The 15254-nt window shown below is 45.8% G+C and overlaps 1 protein-coding gene across 1 annotated transcript in view; it reads right to left on the bottom strand.

Annotated features, from left to right (window-relative positions):
• The window catches only part of Trim66 (tripartite motif containing 66), a 68313-nt gene that overhangs the window by 903 nt on the left and 52156 nt on the right, over window positions 1–15254 (bottom strand). The window contains exon 21 of the mRNA XM_051149372.1: window positions 14701–14754. Coding sequence (XP_051005329.1) covers window positions 14701–14754 — 54 coding nt within the window. The remainder of the gene's footprint in view (window positions 1–14700; window positions 14755–15254) is intronic.

The following is a 15254-nucleotide window of genomic DNA, read 5'->3' on the forward strand; positions in this document are numbered from 1 at the left end:
AAATACACCCCGCCATGTACTGTATTATAGAACTTTGGAATCTTGGCCAAGCAATGTTCTGGAAAATTACCAAATTTGTCTAACAAGAGTCTGAAAGACACGTGAGAATTTTTTCCCGTATATGTCCTCCTTGCCCCTATGGAAAGATGGCATCACTATCCGTCCAAGCCTAAGTCCAAGCATGAATGTTCTACCGCAATATCTAGAAGAGGTAAACTCTCTTGTCCACTGAACTCTGACATGCATGGCCCTGTCTTTAATAAACCACTATGAAGCCTTTTACACTCCAGATCCTTCCAAAAAAAATAACTTCAAACCTCTGGTAAAGCCTGGTTACAGGAAAACACTGGGAGGAAGAATTGTTGGAAAGTCACTCAGAGGAGTCCTCCCTGCACAGCCAGTGATGCCCAAACTAGCTAAACATCAGAGATATCTACAGGGGGTTGCTTTTGCTTTGCTTTATCTTGTGTTTAAATGTAGATTCACAAGTTATACACTCAGATTGATTAAATAAATCCCAGTTTTGAAGGGGTGTGTGTGTGTGTGTGTTTCTAGCACTGGTTGGGAACCAATGGGCTACGCTTTATTCTGAGTTGGGTCAGACCATCAAAAACTGCTGTGTGTAGTCTGGGGAGATAGTTCAGTTGTTAAAATACTGTCCAAGCATAAGTATTTGAGGTTGATCCCTAAAACCCAAAAATTAAAATAAATTAAGAAAACTGGGCACGCTAATAATCCCAGCCTGAGGAGGTAGAGACAGGAGTTCCCTGGGGCTTGTTGGCCAGCTCTCATACCCTGATAAGTTTCAGGCCAGTGAGCAGTGAGGGGTCCTGGGTCAAAAGCAAGGTAGACACTTCGTAGGAACAACATCTGAGTCAGACTTCTGGCCTAAACACACACACACACACACACACACACACACACATGTGCGCGCACACACAAATGCATGCACATAGGCACACATGCACACGCACAAAATTGTGTCTACTAAATTTTATTATTTGTGTGCATATGAACATGCACCTCTGCCATTGTGTTCATATGGAGATCACAGGACAACTCTCAGGACTCAGTTCTCTCCTGCCACTTTGGAGGATCTGGGGTTCAAACGTTTAAATTCAGACGCATTCTGTACCCACTGAGCCTTCCTGCTGCCACCCTCCAAACTTATTAAAGCTGTATGCTTGTACACTTTATCTTCACCTTTGTAACTTTGCCTATTGCAAGTCTTTAGCACCAGCCTTATTCCATTTACCTGTATGAAGAAATGCTGTTAGGAGCTAGCAGGTTGACTCAGTAGATAAAGGCACTGTGACACCAAGGCTGACAGCCTGTTCCATTCCCAGAACCCATGCAAAGGCAAGAGAAAACCAGCACCTGCAAGTTGTCCTCTCATCTTTAAACACACACCATTGGCACAAGCATATGTGCACATACAATAATAAAAATTTAAATAAGAATGGAGTTATTTCCCTGGCTGTAAGTAAAATATGCATGATATCTCTGCATTAGAGGGTTTGTTTTGGTGGTGGTGGTGGTGGTGGTGGGTTTTGTTTGAGACAGAGCTCACTATACAACTCTAGATGTCCTAGAACTCACATGTGTAGAACAGGCTGGCCTCGAACTCACGGAGTTCCGCCTGCATGCTTAGTGCTTGGCTTTAAAGTGGTTGTCTTAAGAAAGATTATCCCAACCCTGGATAGCAGAATCTTTCTAGCCTGCCTAGTCCAGGGTTTCTCCCTTTGGTTATTTGTTTGTTTGTTTGGTTGGTTGGTTAGTTTTGTTTGTTTTGTTTGCTTGGTTGGTTTTGTTTTGTTTTTTGGGGGGTAGCTTGAGGGGTTCATAAGTCACTAAAAGGAATATGTTTTATGTTGCTACCCACTGTACATGTATTTAATAAAAACACTTCTGAGATTTTGTTGGCCTCTAGTTCCATCTGGGGAAGGTTCTAAGCTCTACAGGACCCATATGAGGGCTGAGATATAACTCAGCAACAGAGGATTCATGTAGCATGTGTAGGGCCCAGGACTACAAAACGGATAAACAACCCATGTAATTAGACTAGGCCCACCCAAAAGTTCAGAATAACCTCTGCTTGTATAAAGAAACAGCTGTGGGTAGATATCCCCCCCACACTAATACAATCACTCTCTGACCCATATAGGAAGGTGCATGCAAGACACTTTGAATTCTGTTAGGAAAACAAGTTATGCCTTATCCCTCTTAAGGGGGGAAACCATGAGATCAATCTCATTTCCATTTTTAACATGGATTCCAGAATATGGGGCTGGAATTTGCAGTTCAGTTTTAATAACTTGATTAAGCTTAACGGCTTACATGCCCACATTACAACTCTCTTTTACTCTCTTCCATGGTTCCCTCATTCTGGAGTTGGTATTTTTTATTGTCTATTGTATTGAGTTTTATTTTAAGCTACTTCAAACACTCTTCACTTGCTGTTTGTTCTTCCTCTAAGACTCTGCTCCCATAGCTGCCCAAGGCTGTTTCCTTATCCTAATTCAAACAGTTCGGTTGCCACCTCCTCAGAAAGCCCTCCCTGACCACCTCCTCTCTAAAGGACTCCCACCCCCACTCTATCACCTTACCCTGTTTCATGGTCTGCCAGCACAAACACCATCTAGAATGGAAGAGCCTAACAGAAATCAAAACACAACCTCATTAGGAAAAAGTTAAATATTGAATCACATACTTTCCAAATAAGCTCCCATTCAAAAAAAAATCTTAATACAACAGTCTAAACAACTCTGCGTTTATCTTAGAGAACAAAAAATTTAAATATAGGGTCTTTTAACTATGTTTTTGTTTGTTCAGTGTTGGGGATATTTAACACTTTGCTGAGTTAATTTCGAATAGTAGATAAGGTTTAGTGTATAAATTGATGGGTCTGGTGGCACCGGTTTCTACTTTCAACACTTGAGAGGCTGAGGTGGGAGGATCAGGAGTTCGAGGCCAGTCTCAATTACCTACTGAGTTTTTTTCTGCCCTTACTAGAAGTAGCAAGATATTAAGAACTTGATCTCTCTGGCTTCTGCTTGTTCCAGTGCCTTGGAGGGCCTAGCTTCACCATTCAGAAAGAGAAAGAAAGAAAGAAAGGAGAAAATTGATAAATAGACAAATATTCATCTCCAATGTACAAATGCCACTAACATTTATAGACCAATGAAGCTACACAGGAACATGATGCACTCACAAGTCTGTACAGTACACACAAACATCCTGGATTCTCTTAGGAAACCCTTGGTGTTCTGTCAGGCAAAAACATTTTTCAGACTATTCGAGTAGCTCAAGGCAGCCACATTAAATATTATGGCTGGTTACCAGAGTCCAAGTCCTCAGTTGTCAGGAAGGTGAAGAATTGCAACACCATGACCACAACAAACTCTTGACACTGCCAAGAGCCTCGCTCTATTCCAGGGGTCACCTCAACACCACAATATGTTCTCCTCCTGTTCCTGTAATTATTAACGTCACCAGTGGCAGCAAGCATTACACTGCCATTTACTTAAACACTCCAGGGTAATTCCAGCTACCGCGGAGCATCAGATTGCTGACATTTAGGGAAGAGAAGACAGAATTGAACCGTGTCGGAGTAATGAACACAGGAGCAACCAGCACAGCTTGCTCCAGCCTTTGTTGACCCTGCTGATAAAAGTACCAGAGTTTGTGTTATTTAGATGCCTCTCTCTCCTCTCTCTCTCTCTCTCTCTCTCTCTCTCTCTCTCTCTCTCTCTCTCTCTCTCTCTCTTTCTTTCTTGTGTGGTGTGTATGTGTGTGTGTGTTTAGTTTAATTTGTTTTATTTGAGATGGAGATCTGCTGTAGCCCAGACTGACCTCACACTATGCAATTAAGGCTAGCCTTGAGCTCCTCCTGCCCCCCCCTCCCCTCCCCTCAGCCATCCAAGTTCTGAGACTATAAAGCCTGTGCAACCAAACCCAGCTGATTAATGCATTAATTAAATTGTATCTGTTATTCAAAATATGTTAGCACATTACTTAAGTACTTTTCTAACCCCAGTACTGCACAAAAATGAAACGACAAATGCTTGAGCCTTTATATTACAAGAAACCACGCCATTTTTCTGCTGTAGCAAATTCAGAGATATTTAGATTATTATATGCTCTATTAAGCTTCTTAAATGGGACTTGTATTTGGAAATGTGTAGTTCAAAATGTAAGTTTTTCCTAGTGGAACTTTTTTTGTTTGTTGTTTGTTTGTTTGTTGTTGTTTGAGACAGTGTTTCTCTGTGTAACAGCTCTGGCTCTCCTGGAACTCACTCTATAGACCAGGCTGGCCTCGAACTCACAGAGATCCGCCTGCCTCTGCCTCCCAAGTGCTGATATTAAAGGTGTGTGCCACCATGCCTGGCTCTACATTTTTTTCTAGTAGGCTCTAGAAGTCTGCATGAGTCTTTCCACTTTCGTTTAACAAATACAACACACAGTTTATAAATAGAACTTATCGTCACAGCTCAAAGTGACATAAATATCTTTCCATATCCTTGTGCCTCTGATTGGTGTTGAATGTCTGGCCCAGTGTTCTTCATCAGATAAAACTAATTAGAGTTCAGGTTGATACATACTAAGCCCTTTGTTTTTTTTTTAATATATTTTATTAGTTTATTCATATTACATCTCAATTGTTATCCCATCCCTTGTATCCTCCCAGTCCTCCCTCCCTCCCATTTTCCCCTTATTCCCCTCCCCTATGACTATGACTGAAGGGGACCTCCTCCCCCTGTATATGCTCATAGGGTATCAAGTCTCTTCTTGGCAGCCTGCTATCCTTAAATTCAAGTGACACCACACGCGAGGATGTGGAGAGAGAGGAACACTCCTTCATTGCTGGTGGGAATGCAAACTAGTACAGCCACTTTGGAAATCTATCTGGCGCTATCTCAGAAAACTGGGAATAGGGCTTCCTCAAGACCTTGGACTGGACATTTTGGATGATTAAAATGCCAGGGCTCCCCGGGTAGATCTGCAAAGACAACTCAACTGCTATCCAAAGCTTTAGTCTCTTTTTGTTGAAATTGATATCTGATCCTAAAATCCATATGAAAATGAAATGAGACCAGAGCAGGCAATCTTAGGAAGAGGAGAAGGAGATGGAGGTGGGGGAAGGAAGAAAGGAGGAGGAGCAGCAGCAGCAAACTGGAGGATTCACACTTCTCAAATGCACAGCTCACTATTAAAGTATAGCATTCAGGATGGGTCATGTTGGCACTAAGCCAGACATTCAGATCAAGGAGAGAGAACCTAGAGGTAAGTCCTTGCATTTGTTTCTATTGGTCAAGGTGCCAATGCAGTGCAGGAAAGAATCCTTTTCTTTTTTTTTCATCAATTGACCCAATAACATCCGTTAGGGTAATTTTCCTCCTCCATTACAGGACCTAGATCTTGCATTTAACTGTTATACTAATTTTCTTTCTGTTGCTGTGGTAAAACACTGACCAAAGCCAATTTAAGAAGGAAAGGGTTTATTTGTCACAGTTTACCACTGAGGGGAGTTAGGACAGGAGCCAGAGCAGATTATGGGGGAATGCCCTTTACCAGCTTGCTCTCCATTGCTTACTCAGCTTGGTTTCTGTTTTTGTTTTTGTTTTTCGAGACAAGGTTTCTCTGTGTAGCCTTGATGGTCCTGGACTCACTTTGTAGACCAGGCTGGCCTCGAACTCACAGCGATCCACCTGCCTCTGCCTTCCGAGTGCTGGGATTAAAGGCATGTGCCACCACTGCCTGGGTTCAGCTTGATTTCTTGTACAACCCAAGACCACCAGCCAAGGGATAGCACTAGTCACAGAAGGCTGGGCCCTCTCACAGCAATCATGAATCAAGAAAATAGTCCTTGCACTAAGGCCACCCTGATAAAGACGATTCCTCAACTGAGGTTCCGGCTTCCCTGGGTGACTGTAGCTTGTGTCAAGTTGACAAAAACTAATCACAGTCATCATGTCTCTCTAGCCTCCATTAGGACAGAACATTTTCCTAACTTTTCTTCCCCTAACAACAGGGATAATTTGGCTAAAAGAGATGGCATGAAGGCTAAGCACATGTTCTGATCTTCCAGAGAACCAGAGTTCAGCTCCCAGCCTGTAACTGCAGTTCAGGGCGATCCAAGCATGTGTACATGCCTTCACATATCCACATTTTACACACACACACACACACACACACACACACACACACACACACACACACGGGGGCGGGGAGAGAGAGAGAATTAAAAACAGTAAAAATAAAACATTTTTTAAAAGAATCCAGTCCCCTGTCTCCTGCCTTCATTTAATATAACATTTGTTTTTCTGATATTTTTTTCCCTGTGGTTAATTCAGGTCATTCATTCTCAGCCACAAGACATTCCTGTGTAGGAAATACTGTGTCCTCCGCAGGGCACCACATCTGGACGCACACAGTATGTCCGCCTGTTGCTGACTTGGTAATGCAATTTTGATCACACAGTCAAGGTGTTATCTGATTTATCTACTCTGTAATTTCTCCTCCCTTGACACTAAGGAACAGAACAGTCGTGGGGAGCCAGGCTAAGACTATGCTAATGCCCGGCTGCTCGGCAGTCTCTCTACCAAGCACCCCTTGCCTTCCAGAGGAGCTAAGGAGGTGCCTCAGGCGCCATCTACGGGGCTGTCATCGCACTGCAACAGGCTATGAACCACGAAGTTTGTCACACCTGCCTGATGCTTTGTCTGAAGCTCAGGAAGTTTCAGTCTCAGACACTTTGAAAGAAGAGACCACAGACTCCTGTGCCATGCAGCTGGGTTCTAGTCCAACACTACCATTCACTCATGACGTTTAGGAAACGTACGGTTTTCCATTTTTTATTACATTAATTTAGTGTGTGGGGGTATATGTGGGGGTGGGTACACACATGCCATAGCATGAATGTGGAAGTCAGAGAACAACTTTTGGGAGTTGCATGTGAGTCCAGAGGACTAAAGGAAAAGTACTTCTCCTCACAAAGCCACCTCAACAGCCCTTGTTCTATATTTTTCTTGTTTTTCAGGACTTTTTACAGTCCCTGAAAAGCTCTCTTGTGCCTGGATACTAGGCCAGGTGTGGAGGCAGAAGGCATGCAGCGGGGCTCTGTGGGGCAGAGAGGATCAGCTAGAAGCTTGCCATGGAACCAGGAATGAAGGAGCAAAGGCTCAGTGTCCCAAGACCTAGAGAAATAACCCTGAACTGGATGAGGACAAAGCAGACAGCAGCACAGAAGAGGAGGAAACCTCTTGGCAGGTCTGGGAGAGGAAGGGGCCGAGATTTCCTGGCCTCCTCTGAAGCACTAAAATCCATTAAAAGCATGAGCTTTCTCACCTGACATCACACTCTCACCTTCCTCCCCCTTGCCTGGCTGCTATGGCAAGGTGGGAGGTGGAATAAGTTAGAGGGGAGGGCTAGCATGTCAGGTGAGTGAGCGTGCAGCTATCACAGGGCATGCAGATCTGGAGCTCAGAAGAATTCGTCCACGACTTTTATCAGACTCTCGGGGTTTCTGCACCAGGGCAATTAGGTACAAGACACAGAAGCCAGTTCTTACTAATTTAAGCAGAAAATGATTTTATTAAAAAGGCATTTTAGATAGTTTGCAGATCAAGATTGTTGGAGAGTTAAGCTTGGAGCTCCACCAAGAACAGGAACAATTCCTGGAATCCTGTACAGAACTGCTCTGCTGAAGGAGCCATCACAACCACCAGCACTACTGCTGCCATGGAAACCCCGCCTCACTATAGCCACACTAGCACCCTGGAAATGGGGTTTCCAAAGGCTGTGTATGGCTGGATGTGCATGTTGGGGAACTCAGGCCTAAGAAAGAGCAGTAAAAACTCCTAACCACTGAGCCATATTTCCAGATCCTATTTACTTCTTAAATTATGACCAGTAGCGTGAAGGGATGTTTGGAAATCAAGATTCTAAAGTGTTTAGTGTTTCCTCTCTCCTTCTCTTCCCCACCCCTGTAGGGGGAGAGGGGGTAGTTTATACACGTGTTCATGTGGGTGTGGAAATATGAAAGCCAGATAGGACAAACGCTGGTGTCTTCCTTAATCTTTTTCTTTCTTTTCTTTTCTTTTCTTTTCTTCTATATACTAGATAGCTCCTCGAGCATATATAGACGAGAAGCCTCCTCACTCTCTCATCTCTCTCTCTCGCTATCTCTCTCTCTCCTCTCTCTCTCTCTCTCTCTCTCTCTCCTCTCTCTCTCCTCTCTCTCTCTCTCCTCTCAGTGAACTTGGACCTTGCCAATTCTGGAAGGTTGTCTGACCAATACACTCCAGCAATCCTCTTGTCTCCACCCCACCTACTCTCAGCACAGAGATACCAGAGACAGACAGCCATGCCCAGCTTTGCAAAGGTGCTAGGATCCAAACTCAGGTGCTTGTTCTTGCATAGCAAGCACCTTAAACCTAGTGACACACCTCCCAGTCCCTGTATTTAGTTAGCTTCTACAGTGAAGAGTAGCTGTGCTACCCGTAATTCCTGAGGTGGGGAAGCCACCAAAAATAGGAAAGGAGTTGCCTTAAATTGCTGACCAAAACCAATTTGGAAAGGGAAGGGATTATTTTGCTTAAATTTTCCCCACCACAGTCCATCAGTGAGGGGAGGCAGGACAGAAACTCAAGTAGGAACGCTGCTTACTGACTTGTTCATCGTAGCTTGCTCAGCTTGAATTCTTATACAATGGGGGACCACAAGCCCAGGGTGGCACTGCCCACAGTAGGCTAAGCCCCTCCCAATTCAATCATTAATTGAGAAAATGGCCCACAGATGTGTCCATAGGCCAGTCTTATGGAGAAAATTCCTCAATTTACGTTCCTCTTCCCAGGTGACTCTAGTTGTGTCAAGTCAACAAAAATTAAGTAGCACAGGGGTTCAGAGTTCAGTCCAAATGAATGAAAATCTTTACATTCACCACAAACTATCCCCACAAACTGCAGAAACTGATGCAGAGAAGACAATGAGGAAGATCACTGTATTAAGAAACTTACCTTTGTTTCCGTTTACACACAGGCTGCTTGGTTTTGAGGGTATTGTTTGGTTTAGTGTTTGCTTTGAGACGAGGTCTCACTATATAGCGCAGACTGGCCTAGAAAGTGCAATCCTCCTGCCTCAGCTTTTCCTGGTGCTGGAATTGTAGGTGTGTGCCACTACACTAGACACAAAGAACTTGTTTGTTTGTTTGTAGACAGGGTTTCTCTTATATGTAGCCCTGGATGTCCTCACTTTGTAGACCAGACTAGCCTCTAACTCAGAGAGATCCACTTTCCTCTGCCTCCCAAATGCTGGGACTAAAGGCGTTAGCCACCATGTCCGGCTACAAAGAACTTTCTAGAAGTGTTTTTGCCTGGGAGAGAAAAGGAGGTTCTCATAACGTATTTTTCCTCAGGCCTCTTGTGAGGAGTAGGGTGTGTCCCTGCAGTGGGAGCAGCTTGTACTCTCCTCCTTGCCCCTTCCAGACAGTTTTCCTTAGCCCATGTTCTTCCTGGTGTTGGAACCGAGGCTCCAAAAGGATATGAGGCAGGTTTGACAGCTTTCGCCAACAAACACTCTAGACGCAGTTGCTGGTAAAGGAAAGTGCTATCTTTTATTTGATTTTGAATGTGATGTCCATTTTAAATCAATGATGCTTCCCCTTAAATCCCTTCCTTGTGCCCCTAGCCACTTGAATCAGATGACCCCGCCTAGGAAAGACATAGGAGGAACATGTCCAGACACCTGAGAAGCATACAGCTCGAGGTATGGGCATATGGCTCAAGAAGCAGCACCAGCCAATAAAGACTTTCTTCAAAGCAGCGCAATTTGGCCTGTAGCGATTGTTGCCCTGTCTGGTTGGGACTTCTCCAGCTCTGTCCCCACCCCCAGAGTTCCTCTGTCCCTCTGTGGCCTGGGATTCATAGTTAGAATCATAGCTGCCATCTTTAGCGCTGTAGAATCTAAGAGATCCCTAACTGTACCCAAGGCCACACCTCCCATCATTGACAATGCCAAAACTGAGATTCTCAAACTCCAGTCAAATGTCCTTCTACAATGTCTCCACGAAAGCAACTACATCTGCCTTCTAGCTCCTGTAACATCTAAAGTAAGCAGATGGGGGATGATCAACACCGATGAGAAAGGCCTATAGTGGGGAGCGATGGGGGGACTCAGCTCAGGTGAGAAACCACAACACTGCTCAGACCCCCCTCCCCCACCTCAGCAAGGTCATGGTGACAGACCCACCCTGCCAGTACTCTCCTGCCTACTGCTGACTGAGGAAGGTTCCAACTGGTATGGGTCACAGTGGTTAGCTGTTCACCAACCTGGGAATCTAGCTGAGCCAGATGGCAGGTGGCATGCTGCAAAATCGAGTCCCCACTTAGGCTGGCCGAGATGGGGGCTCTTAACAAGCAGGTCTGTTTTCTATGTTCTCCCGGGAGCAAAAGAGGGAAAGGCTCAGATGCAGAACTCCCTGCAGATGCTTATGAACAAGCTCACCAGAGGAGAACCAGATCCAGGAAGAAGGGGTTCACGGGAAACGGAGAGGAGGAATCAGGAGCGGCTATGACTCTTGTTGTTTACCCAGGCCCTGGACAGGAGAGACACATCCCTCTGTCTAGGTTCAAACAAGCTCAGCCTTTCGTGGCTGAGATAAAGCAGATGTATCAACCCAGGACATCCTAAGAGACATGTGAGGAGAGTGCGGCATGAAGGGAAGGATGGGTGGGCCGAGACGCTGTGAGGCCCTCCAGTTGAGAAGTGAAAGGCATTTATTTCATTTGGCAACTGCATGGTCACTTGGTGCCTCTTATGAAAATCTATTGAGGACTGAAGAGGAAGAATAAAAGAAAAATATTCTTTCATAATTTTTTGAGACACTGTGTAGCCCTAGCTGGCCTGGAACTCTCTAGTACACCAAGCTGGCTTTGAACTCCCAGAGTTCTAGTCCCTGCCGCCCAAGTGCTGGAATTAAAGATGTATTCCACCACACCCAGCCAAATTGTCTATTTTAAAAGAAAAATGAAGGGAGCCAAGCATGGTGGCACATGCCTTTAGTCCCAGCACTTGGGAAGCAGAGGCAGGCAGATCTCTGTGAGTTCAAGGCCAGCCTGATCGACAAAGAGAGTTCTAGGACAGCCATGGCTGTTATGCAGAGAAACTCTGTCTTGAAAAACCAAACCAAAAGAAAAAAAAAAAAAAAAAAAGGAGGGGGGAGGGAGGAAGGAAGGGAAAGGAAGGAAGAAAGAAAGTGATGGACAAGGGGAAAGGTCTATGACACAAATGTGACATTTCTGTTTTAATCTTGAGAGAACTTTGATAGGCTGAGCGTAAGCAATGGAGAGAGCCTGCAGAGCCCAGGAAGTGAAAAAACAGGGCCTTGCAAAATGTAGCCAGATAAGAAAATACAGACATAGAAGGGTGGGGAAGGAAGTGAGGCGGATGCTCACACTGGTCAGCAGGAAGAAGGGCAGTGGCACGAAGCTCTTGCCAGTGAAGCCCATGGTGAGCTGCCAGTTAACCAGCAAAGATGGACACACAACAGAAGGAAGAGTAACACCAACTCCAAAAATTTCCAATCAATACTGAGGCTGCCACGCTTAGAAGCCAAAAAGAAACAGAAAGCAAGCTGATGTGGAAAATGGAGAAAGTGAAAGTTGGAGAGGTTAGGAAAATTCCAGATGCTAATAAGAACCTATGTGATGGTTCTGAACCTGGGTTCAGTCTGGGAAGAGGAGGAAACCTGGAGAAGAGTTCAGTCTGGGCAAAGAGAGACCGATGCAGCCGTGGGGATGGGTAGAGGGAGGGAGGACGTGCACAGGAGTGAGCCGGGCTGGAGCAGAGGAGGCATGGGGCCAAGACTCAGCTCAGAAGAGGGGCCTACACATTAAGAGGCATATAAAGACCTGTGGCTAAACTAGGGCCAGAACGCCAACATTTGCTGACTTTCCAACAATGCCTCACATGGAACAAAGTCCAAGGAGGGCCTGGTGGCTGCCATTAAGGCAGGTTCCTACAGCAGGTTTGTGCCTGTTATTAGAATTCAGGAAGCTCAGCCGTGCAAGTCCATCCTGTATCAATTTTTGCACTAAAATCCCTTTATCCACTGAAGCCACCCTACTATGGCGTTTCTCACCACAGCCAGAAACATGCTTATCTTCTCGAGCTGCACACGACAATATAATAACAAGGAGCCAGTGCATTCCCACCGCCTGACTCTGTCCATGACTGACATTACGATGGGACCATATGGGAGTGAGTCACTGCAGGACCCAGTGAAAATGCTGAGGAGCCAAAGAGCAAAAGCTACATAGTGATTAGGTGTTTGGTTTTGTTTTTAATTTTTTAAACTTCCAGTTCTGTGTTTTTTGTTTTTGTTTTTTTTGTTTTTGTTTTTGTTTTTTTGCATGCAAAAAAAAAGTTTTTTAAAACATGACTTTAAAAACTTGGTTCCAGGAGGAATTCCACGGCTAAGCAGTGTGGGAGGAATGATGGGCCAGAGCTTCACACCCTTGAAGAGAAAGGCATCCTTCTTCCTATCTGCCCTGCTCACACGCCAAGAGGGAGCACCTCTAAAATGAGAAGGGAGCAGGGAAGTGCCCACCGCACTGCCAATATCTCTGGGGCTGGAAGTTGGTCCTTGCTCTAACATGACACATTCAAGCTGTGAGCAAGATAGGAGAAGCCAAGCTTTGAACCAGGCTTTTCCATTTTATGGCCACAGTCTCCCAGCCGGTCCAGGAAAGGCTGTTTGTTAGGTTTCAGGCTATCACGGTGTTCAGTAGCTTTCCAGTGCCAAACACCGTGAAGTGATAGGAATACAGGCCACAAAAAGGAAAGCTTCCCAAAGGCAGGACTTAGGAAGGTAACAACAGAAGGAACCTCACCAGACCAATCAGAGAAAAAGATGCAAAAATAACAAGAGAAACAGCCTGAGCTCCAGTGAAAAAGCTTTGAGAACACAAGGATCGAAGTCGGCTTTCAATGGTTACCTAACAAAAAGTCAACTCAAGAGTCAGCTGCCAGGAACCAGACAGCAGGATACAGAAGCCCGTATACTGGTCTACCGAGGAGAGCTCTGCAGCAGCACTGCTGAGCGACAGGGTAGTGGGCGGGACTTGCTTCAAAGTGAAGATGCTCCCTCGTCCAATGGAGAAGGGATTGAGTGCTTTCGTTGGTTTACAGGAAAGAAGAAAAGTTTTCTGGTAAAAAAAAAAATTGCTTCCCAGCAAAGGCCCTATGAACAGTCACTTCCTTAAATTCTTCTCAAAAACAAAGCCACAGCCTGAGAGTGCCCTGAAATCAGCCGTGCCATGCCTCGGGACCAGGCCACTGGATTGCCAGGTCCATAGCTCCCCCGAAATACAATCAGTAGCTCCTTCCTCAACCAAGCCCTTGTTTGGGAAGAAGCCTGTCCTTGCATGCATCTCAGAAGCTTCCTCACAAATACCCTGCCTTCCACAGCATAGCCTGCAGCTCTAGTGCCACTGCTCTATTCCCGTGGCTTCCAGAATGTCTTTCAACATTCTGTGAGAACTACAACCCCAGAGTTACCTCAGGGTCACCAAGAGAGCCTGGCTTCTCACCTCTCAAGTTTCCTCTTCTCAGCCCTGAGCCTATGAATGCCTAAGCAGACTCCTACAAGACACTGAAGCCTTCTCCCCACTCCAACAACAACAACAAAACAAACAAACAAACAAACAAACAAATAAAAACCACCAAGGTGACAGAGTGTTGGCTGCTTCTGGGCTGAGAGCAGCATGGCCACAGTTCTGATCTTTGGCTGTGTGAAAAAGTAAAGAACTATAATCACAGGCAAGAGAGGCCTGGCGCGCTGCACTGACTGTGGGTCACTCTTGCCAGGGAACTCTGTGCCTGCAGCTGACACCACAGCATGCTTGTCCCAAGTAGAACTCAAGATGCAGGTGTCTGAATAGTCACTTCTGGGAAGGCAGGCTCCGGAGCGCTATTAGCCCAGCGTTAGGACACAGAGGGACAGACTGAACCTGGCATCTTCTGGCTGTGAGTAGAAACTGGTCTTTGCACTGCCACCCAGCTCAGGCAAGAGTGCCAAACCACACATTTCACAGTGACCACCTAAGTCCTACTCGAGAAAGGGGGCATGAAAAGCAAATACCCTGAAAACCGTTAGAACCCTAATAGGCACCAATTGAGGCCTAGAGCCTCGAGAAGCCTCCATTATTCTGCCAGTGGCAGATACCTCTGTCCCAAAAGGACGAGCAAAGGCAAGCAGTGACAGTCTTTGGCTGCGCTGGGACAGGGACCACAGGCCTGCCATCGACCCAAGCCTCACTTCCTTTCTTATACCTGCATCTAAGCCAAGAGTTCAGATACCCATGGTGCTCCTGAACACTGGCCACAGAGAGGTGAGCTGAGAGGTCATCAAGGAAGCCAGGTCCTCCTGAGCCTGAAGAGGCACAGAACCTCTATGTCCAATCACCCTGGCAATGAGCAACACCTCCTTCTTCCCTGTTTTACTGCAATCTTCTTTATGATGGATGCACTATGGCTCCCAAATAAATGCTGGAGATGCAAATGATGAAGGGAGCGCTCCACGCTCAGCAACACTCATCTCGCAGCCACGCTCTGAAGAGGATTAGCTGAAGGATGGGGAGGGAGGGTGGAGAGGCTGGGACATCAGCCACCAGAGTGCCTCGCTTCCTCCAGCTCTCACACCTGCGAGATGCTGTTGCCCAGGCGGAACGGTGTTCTCTTTGTCTTTTCATTCTCCTAAGACAAAGGGAAAAATCAGAATACTCAAATTTGGATGTATTAAACTGAAGGGGACCAGAATCAGGATTGGGGCTCCCCAGAGCTGATGTACTCTACCCTGGAAATGCGACAGCAGAGCTCACTATATACACTATGCACAAGTGCAGGGGGTGCTGGCCAGCAGCACATTTTAGTGGCATTCAACCCTGCCACTGCATGTGGTGGCACATGCCTGTAATCCTAGCACTTGGGAGGAAGAAGCAGGACAGCTGTCACAAGTCTAAGGCCAGCCGTGGCTACGTAGCAAGAGCTTATTTCAAAAGGGAAGGAAGGAGACTGATGGTTGAGGTCTACACAGTGGGACCAGGCAGACTGTACGAGAATTCTCTCTGCTTCCTTTCTATATCAAGGAGCTAAAAGGGTCCCTCTAGCCCAGGTAGTTCTCTTTCGGTGGGGATCACAATCATGGTGTCGGATAACCAGTCCTGAGCTGGGGGGTCAAAACACTTCTTCAACCT

Source organism: Acomys russatus, chromosome 7 (assembly GCF_903995435.1).
Source record: "Acomys russatus chromosome 7, mAcoRus1.1, whole genome shotgun sequence".
NCBI classification, from domain to species: domain Eukaryota; kingdom Metazoa; phylum Chordata; class Mammalia; order Rodentia; family Muridae; genus Acomys; species Acomys russatus.